Genomic DNA, 8,973 nt, shown 5'->3' on the forward strand with positions numbered 1-8,973 from the left:
CTTTTAATAATTTACTTTTTTCGTAAGATATATTCATTAATTATTTTATCCTGTTATAATTGTAGAGTTACAAATTCTTGTATAATAATTTATCCTATCTGTGCTATAATATATATCTAATTCTAGATTTTCGATGTTATTTATTATTTTGTGTTGTTCTTCTCGTAGTGAGGTTTTTAAATTATATAAACTATCACATGTACTTTTATCTAAATTTTCTAAGGTTTTTTCTATCCATATTAGTTTTTCTTTTAGGTCTTTCATTATTTGTTTAATTCGGTTTCTATAATTAATTTCATTATTTAGATTTTCTTGATTTTCTCTAGTTTGTCTAATATATTCTAACATTTTTTTAATCTGAATAATATTCTTCTGGGTAAATTTCTTCGTATAACTGTTCTAGATAATTTATAGTTTAAGTAAATATATGATGGAGTGTTATCGATCTATCATAAACTTGCAAGTCACGATCTATTATAATTTCGTTTGCCATATTTTTTTACTATATTTATCATTCATAATTCAAAGTTTTTCATAAAACATAAAATTTTTGTAACACAAAAAAAGGTCAAGAAATATAATGAATTTCTGGAGAAATACAGAAAGAAAGGGAAAAAGAGAGAGATTTAGGCTTATCAGAAAAATAAGATTTTACTCTTTAGTTAGATGAAACTCAATTTGTAGGTGGATGAGTGTAATAACAATAAGGAATAGGTTATTTAAAATGAGGCTCTGATTTTCTAAAAAGAAAAAAAAAATTAGTTGAGTTATTTTATTAATACAAAATAAAATTTAGATAATTTCATAATTCAGTAATATTTTGAAATGTTAAGCTTATGTAACTTCCCTAAAAAAAACATTGAGCTTATTTTACTAACTTTTAGCCCGCGCCACTCCTAATTCTTTTTAAAATCACGGTTAATTTTAAAATCCACATTATCCATTAACCAATTTTCTTTTATCCATATTTAAATATATGAGCATCTGGCAGAAGGCAAGGAACCAACCACTTCTACCACCAAAAAAAACAAAAAGAGGAACCAACCACGTGTATCATTACAGTCCACTCTCACGATCTTGTCTCCCAACTAAATCAAATTAACAAAAATAAGTTCTCCACACTTTCCACTGTCGAATTTTCTCACCTAACTCGCTGTTCTTCTTGATTGCAAATTTGAGCTTTTCGCAAAATCTGATAATTCAACACTCAAATGGCATCCTATGTTGCTTCTTCTTCATCAGTATTTTCACCAATATGTCCCATTTTTTCTCAAGCCAAATTGAATCTTTACTACAACACTTCTTCTTCTGTCTACAAACCAACTTCTTGTAGCTCTTCCAAATCTTCATTTTTCCAATATGGGTTCTCTTTACCATCCTCTAAATCATTTGGGTATTCATTGAAATCCAAGAATGTAGGCACTGTCTATGCTAGAGCTGCTACTGAGAAGACTATTTATGACTTCACTGTTAAGGTTATATTCCTAACTTTGTTGTTACATATTGTTTCGTAATGTATCATATTGTATTTTACTGTCTTGTATTGTGTTAAATGTTATATTCATAACTTTTGGTTTGTCAAGACTCTGAATTACACTTTGTTGGATGGTTACATATTGTTTCATAATGTATTGTATTGTATTTTATTGTGTTGTATTGTACTGTACTGTAGATTGTCTTGTAGCATACAATATTTGGATAGATTGTATGTTTCCCGTGTCAAAGACTCTGAGTTCCATTTTGTTTGATAGTTGTTACATATTATTTCATAATATATCATATTGTATTTTGTTGTGTTCTATTATACTGTATTGTATTGTCTTGATAAATACAACATTTGGATAGATTGTATTGTTTCCCATCATCACCAATATGCTCCATTATATTCTTTGTTCACAAATTAATAGACAAATGTTATAAAATTAAGATTAGTTTAATTTCTTTAGATTAAATTCAGATGTTTAAAGACTATAAATATGTTAAATTGCAGTTTTTTTGGGAGGAAGTATATGTTTTCTTTTGTTTAGACTCTCACATGGGCAGTGGCGGACCCGGACCTTAAGATCAACATACATGCCAATGCACCCAACCAACTTTTGTTATAGTGGGTGCTTTTATATGTTTTATACCTACTTTCATATATTTTTTATGTAATTATACCTATTCTGCATCGAGTTTAGTGGGTACCGGAGCACCCCAAAATACAACGTAGGTCCGCCCCTGCACATGGGACGTTTGGTACGTGAGATAAGTATAATAATTTTGGCATAAAATTTGGAATTAACTTTATCCTATGTTTGATTTGGGGTATTAGCTAATTCTGTGATTATTTTATCCCATCAGTTGTACTGAAATGGTCGAATTGCTACTGAATAAAATAATCCTACAGGATATTGTTGCTTATTCCCTCGTGTGTACCAAATGTAATTTGATAGGTGGGATAAAGATAACAATCCCGGTATAAAATTTGGGATTAACTTTATTCCATGTTTGGTTTGACGTATTAGTTAATTATGAGATTATTTCATCTCACCATTTGTGCTACAATGGTGGGATTACTATCTCATATAGAGGGCGGGATTATTATAATCCCACAGGATATCCCAACCCAGGAGAGATATATGTTGTCGTAATTGGTAATCATGATAAACGTGTATGCAATTAGAATTAAGTTCACATATTGAAAGACTAAACAAAAATATGTCCTTGTCTTTGTCTAGACTCAGAATCATGTATCTGTTAGTGTTCCAAATGTAATAATTATAAGTTGTCTCTGATTTATGGCTTGTAGATCGAATCTAGCATCTGATTTAAGGTGATTGTATTGATGATTATGTTCACTTGATGATGTTAGTCTCCATAGTTAAAAAAAAGGCCAGCTTGGTGCACTAAAGCTCCTGCTATGCGCGGGATCTGGGAAAGAGCCAGACCACACGGATCTACAACTGTTGAGGAAAATAAACCTTGTCTAATGCCTACCCTTTATGTTATTGTTGGTAAAATTGATAAGCTTTAGATATACCCATGTAAAGAGGGCATATGTTCAGTAACTCTACTACTTAGGACCGGAGCACTTGTTCCCTGTTGGAATTGGTATGAGCTGTTAGGATTACTGGAAATAACGTTATAAACTGAGATGCCTCTCTCTCTCTGATTGAAGCAAATTCATCGGAGAAGGTTACCAACCAGGCTTAGTATAAGTGTTTTATCATGAGAAGGAGGTATCAGTTTCACACCTTCTATTTGCAGATGAAACACTGATATTTTCCAAGCCGAATTGAGATAAATTTGTGCTCATCGCGTTTGAGGGTGTACCAGTTGTGCATTGGTGAATAAGTCAGAGTTAATGCCACAAGAGAGGTGCACTGGCATACGAAGATTCGTGCTGTAACTCACCCCACAAAGGGAATTTCTCAGCTTCTTCTTTTATCCATTGGAATCCCTAGTATGGCAATATCACAAGAGAGGTGCACTGGCATACAAAGATTCATGCTGTAACTTACACCATGAAGGGAATTTCTCAGCTTCTTCTTTTATCCATTGGAATCCCCAGTATGGCAATATACAAGAGATCATTACTCATCTCGACAACACTTAATGGAACTTGATGTTATAAGTTCTATTTTTTATATTATGCTGAAAGAGATGCTAGCAGAAATATATCCTCATCTACAAGATACGATTGTACATGTTGATCTGTTTAGATGTTTTTATGCAGCAGAGTAACAAGTATGTTTCCTTATTTTCATTTGTTTCTTGATGCAGGATATTGATGGGAAAGATGTTCCACTTAACACATTTAAGGGAAAGGTTCTTCTAATTGTTAACGTTGCTTCCAGATGGTACTTTCTCCTCAATTTCTAACTGAACTGTTTAATGTTCAGATATTTTTACCGTAGTTTAATGATCTGACTGGAGAAACTGGTTTTGCATTCAGTGGCTTGACAACATCAAATTACACAGAGCTCTCTCGTTTGTATGAGAAGTATAAAAATCAAGGTGAGCTACATGCTTTAGGATTGAATACGTTTGGCACTCGAACTCTCTTGAAGTTTGGCACTCGAACTCTCTTGAAGTGGCAATGCTTCTCCTATATTTGTATAGTTTGTGGTGCTTCTGTTAGTTCCCCATGAAGCGTTTTAAATTATAACAGATATAGTAGAAAATAAATGTCTTTATTCTGGTCATAATAAAGATAGCCACTGATATTAAACATGTGGCACAACAACTAAAAGAAAATTGAATGGCATAATGATTGCTTTCAAAATCTATTCCTGTTTCTTAGTCGTAGAATAGTTTCCTCCCCGTGATAAAATGTGGGGACAAAAGAAGTCTATAACCTGAAATTGACAGAATCGAGATGTAAGGTCATGATGAATACTGGACTCAATTAGTCGTAGCCATTCAATTCTCTTATTTAAGATGCTCCCTTGAGTTGATGGTATGTGCCCGTTCGTAGATGCAAAACTTATTTGTTTGTGTTCATTCCTATTGCAATAAGATGGACTTTACCGATGAACAGTGACATTTGATGATTACTAGTCCGGCTGTAATTATTTATGGAATATGAAGTGCTTAGTTTCATTGAGATATGAAGTAGTTTCAATGTCAGGTGTATGAGCCAGTCAAAAGAAGTCATGAAACTTTACAATGCCTGTACTCTTAGCCTCAGGTAGTACTAAAGGGCAGGGCAGCCCGGTGCACTAAGTTCCCGCTATGTGCAAGGTCTGGGGAAGGCCCTGACCAGAAGGGTCTTTCTTTACACAGACTTACCCTGCATTTCTGCAAGAGGCTGTTTCCACAGTTCAAACCCGTGACCTCCTGGTCACACGGCAAGTCGACAAAAACTTTACCATTACGCCAAGGCTACTCTTAGGTAGTACTGTAGGAAAAAGAAAGTCTGATTTTCTTGGAAAAAATCTTTAGCTTTCCATTTCCCAAGTGCTGAAACTGCACAAACTCCTATGAAAATCGTGATGGAAAAAGCGTGAGGAGAATTCTCAAGTCGAGATGTTAGAAGGTGCAAAATCAATGGGTGCAGGGGCTGCTATGAATTTCTCTATCAATTCCATTACCTTATCCTTACCCATGAGGTTCCAACATTTTCTCCTTAATTGACCTAGGAGTTGTTCCCGGGCATCCTCAAAAAAAAGACTGCTATCTCATAGGTCATGCAGCTTTTTTAACTAGAGTCACTAAAAAAAGACATCGGATGCTTCGTTAGTAGCCTCCGTAATGAGGCATCTTATTAGCAAGTCCACGTTATATTTTCATTGCGCCACTGGTTTAAAATATGTATTAATTCTTGTACGGTTTCTTTTATTGCATAACTATTGAATATGTACTGTTTTAATTAGTTAAATTTCAGTATTGTAATTTTCAATGTTCAAAGAATGCTAAATGCGCGTAGTTTATCCCATGCGTATCTTTCCAACTCATTTGATCACATTCCTTGCAGGACTTGAGATTCTTGCTTTTCCATGTAATCAGTTTGGGGCTCAAGAGCCAGGATCAAATCCGGAGATTAAGCAGTTTGCTTGTACACGGTTTAAAGCTGAATTCCCAATTTTTGACAAGGTTTGCATTAAATTCCCCTGCATATAATGTAGACAGACTGTGGTAATTGTATAATCAATGAACTAATAAGATATGAAACAGGTTGACGTTAATGGGCCAAACACGGCACCAGTTTACCAGTTCCTAAAATCAAATGCAGGAGGATTTTTAGGTGATCTGGTTAAGTGGAACTTTGAGAAGTTTCTTGTGGACAAAAATGGTAAAGTTGTTGAGAGGTATCCACCAACAACGTCGCCTTTCCAAATAGAGGTGCTCATTCTTTTATCTTGTCTCTTGTATATATAGAACAATGTCTGAAGTCATGGAAGCTTCATAATTGGTTTTAAATCTGCTGTGATATAATTTATCTCCCACTAAGTCATAGGTACTTTCTTATAACTCGAGGGGAAGAATAGGTGGGAATTAAAAGGAAAAATAAGAATTAGGAAAGATTTCGGTGAATCTGGTAATTTTGAGTAAAAGAGCCACGTGACTTGGCAACCTTAGCTTGCAACATTAAGAGCTTCAATGTGAGTCAAAAGATTGCAGTTCCTGGTTCGGTGATCATAAGCTTGTTGTAATGATAGTAAATATTATCATGTTAATTGGTGGATCTCTCTTACTTTTCTATTTCAAAGGAGGCATTTGTGCCAACAAATCATGGTGGGAAAACATTTCTAGCAATGGATAGCCACTATAATATGGTAGGTAGTACAACAGTATGAGGAGTGAGATCCTATACTTTACCACAACAGTGTGAGGAATTCTCCCTACCTTATGAATTACATAGTATCACAGTTAGGTCCATCCCGATTCGGGCTCCCAGTCCACTCTTCAGTTGGGCCTGAGCGTGAAGGGTGGTATTAGAGTGGGTTAGAGTCCCACATTCTTTGGGAAATGGACTGGTGGTTTGTCTATGTGGACTTGTGCAATCCTTGCAAGTTTTTCATTTTTGTCACAGAACAAAACAAAGGCATGATACTGCTATACTCAACTGCCCGTGCTGTATTCGTCTACATTCTAGATTCTATAATATGTTCATTCATACCAATAACCTGCTAAAAGATCAATAAATTTTCAACCCTTCATGAAGTGAGTTTTGGGGTTGAGTTAGGTCCAAGTGCCATATCTTTACAAATAGAAGGAGGGAAAAAAACAGAAGGAAGAATAACAGAGGGTGAGATTATAATAATTTCATGTTAGTATCAAATCAATGCGTCAAGTAATTTCATGTTTTCAAGTTGTAAAAACAAAATGAACCTTAGGACTAAATCAATTACCCAAAACAAATACAAATGTGACTTCAATGATTGGTTTACTTCGATACATGTGTTTCCTACAGGTAGTCTGTTTACCCCCAGTGTATGGTAAAAGTCTGCCTCACAACCTTAACTAGCACTATATCTCGCATGAGTTATTTCTAGTAGCCCGGTATATGATCACAAGCTTCGACCTGATGTGCTTCTAAATACCCCACACTATGCGTGCACTGCTTATTGCTTGACTGGACAAAAGCGCTATAACTACCTTGTTTCCGGTTAATCTCCGATTCACAAAGGAATTAAATGGACATGAAAATGTGTTTGGAGTTTGTTATCGACATAACACAATTTTTGAGTGCACTTCTAGGTGTCTTAAACTTTAAGTAGTAGAGTTATTTGGTACCTATACTGGTGGGAATATTTGAGGCACACAAGTTCAGATCTCACCTTTCGTTAAGAAAGGTAGGAAAGCTGATGAAATATTATTCACAGGACATATAACAAGCGAAGCTGCATTTTTAATAGTTGTTTCCTAATTTTTCATTCAACTGCATTCATAATTTGTGTTAGGTTTCTACTGTTTCTAAGTAATGTTTTTCAATATATTGCAGAAGGATATTCAGAAACTTTTGGCAACATAACTTGTATGGAGATTGGTTCCTACTTTTTTTATGTACACATAAGAGGGAGGAAAACGAGACGAAACATCTTTCGATGTGTCCAACTGAAGTGTTTCCACTCTCAACTTTGCTTAAAATTATATGAGAAGCAGATATCTCATGGATTTGTTTTGTCAATCCTAAGGACCCGTTTGGTAGTGTGGATTATTTTCATAATCTATGGATGAAATGGTGGAATTACTTAAAAGACATTGTTTGCTACCAACTTTGGAGCAATGTATAATTAATATATTAATATATGGATTAGTTATACATCCTACATGATATTATAGGGTGTATAACTAATACACCCAATTTGATGGGATTAGTAATCCATGGATATGTAAAGACAAAAATGCCCTCAAATTTTTTAATTTTTTTTCTAAATTTTTTTAAATTTATTCAATGTGAATTACTTCTTTTCAACTTATCAAGATAATATCCCTCCAAATAATTTTAGTCATAAATAAACTATTTCATTAACTTAAAACATACTTATTGGTCAAAATTTGAAAACAAATTGCATGATTGCATACAAGTCTTAATTTTGTAAATAGGATATTCATAAATAAAAATATTTTTTTTTATTTAGCTTTAACACCCTACGGAATATAAATTTATGTTAATAATGATTCTATTGTATTTGTCTCATTCAAAAGTTACACGTATCTTTCTCCAAGTTAAGAACACCACAAAGTAGGAACAACAAGCAAATAATGAACAAATAAAGAAAAGATAACCAGAAAAAAAGATTTTTTTTACAAATGAATGATTAGATCTTAAAATTCCAAAGTAAATAATTAGTTATATTATTAATTTTTTTATTTAAAAAATAATAAAGTCTTGCAAAGAAAATGCACAAAGTTATAATATGTCGAGGTATTTTTATAAACAAACAATATTTTTCTTAAAATATAACAATACATATTGTTTTCTATACATCAAACCAAACACTGCATAAAAAATAATTTCAATATTACCAATCTCAGTATTACTAATTTCAACACTACTAATCTCAACATTACTAATGCAATTTATCCAGTATTATCTTATACACTATCAAACGACCTCTAAAGGTCTCAGAAAAGGCTCTTTGTGCAATTCAGCTAACTCTTTGTGCAATTCAGCTAAATATTTACAATAGCTTCTCTTTAAATAGTTTTTTGGGGGGAAAAGAATGAACTAAAATAAAATAAATTTCAAAGATAAATAAGAATATCTTAGGTGGATTAATACTCCCGTTATATGTGGGGTCTGTGGAAGAGTCCAACAACAAGGGATTATTGTACGCAACGTTACCTTACATTTCTGCAAGAGGATACTACATGACAACAACTTAACCAATTACCTTGTCAAATGGGCTAGCCCGTTCTGACTTTTTTAGCCCAACCCGGTGGTCCTCCGGGCTACTGGGCTGCCGATCCCGAGCTGAATCTTCTCTTGGAACAGGCTTGGTGGGCCGGCCCAATTCAAAAATCAAACCAAGACCATCGGTT

General features: G+C 33.9%; 1 protein-coding gene across 1 annotated transcript; it reads left to right on the plus strand.

Annotated features, from left to right (window-relative positions):
* Positions 1–975: 975 nt before the first annotated feature.
* LOC107848506 (probable phospholipid hydroperoxide glutathione peroxidase) lies at positions 976–7,811 on the plus strand. The gene is made up of 6 exons (XM_016693288.2): positions 976–1,475; positions 3,766–3,842; positions 3,938–3,999; positions 5,459–5,577; positions 5,659–5,826; positions 7,430–7,811. Exons 1-6 carry the CDS (start codon positions 1,212–1,214, stop codon positions 7,457–7,459), a joined length of 720 nt encoding a protein of 239 aa, XP_016548774.1. The 5' UTR covers positions 976–1,211; the 3' UTR covers positions 7,460–7,811.
* Positions 7,812–8,973: the final 1,162 nt, after the last annotated feature.

Source organism: Capsicum annuum, chromosome 1 (assembly GCF_002878395.1).
Source record: "Capsicum annuum cultivar UCD-10X-F1 chromosome 1, UCD10Xv1.1, whole genome shotgun sequence".
In the NCBI taxonomy this organism is placed as follows: Eukaryota; Viridiplantae; Streptophyta; class Magnoliopsida; order Solanales; family Solanaceae; genus Capsicum; species Capsicum annuum.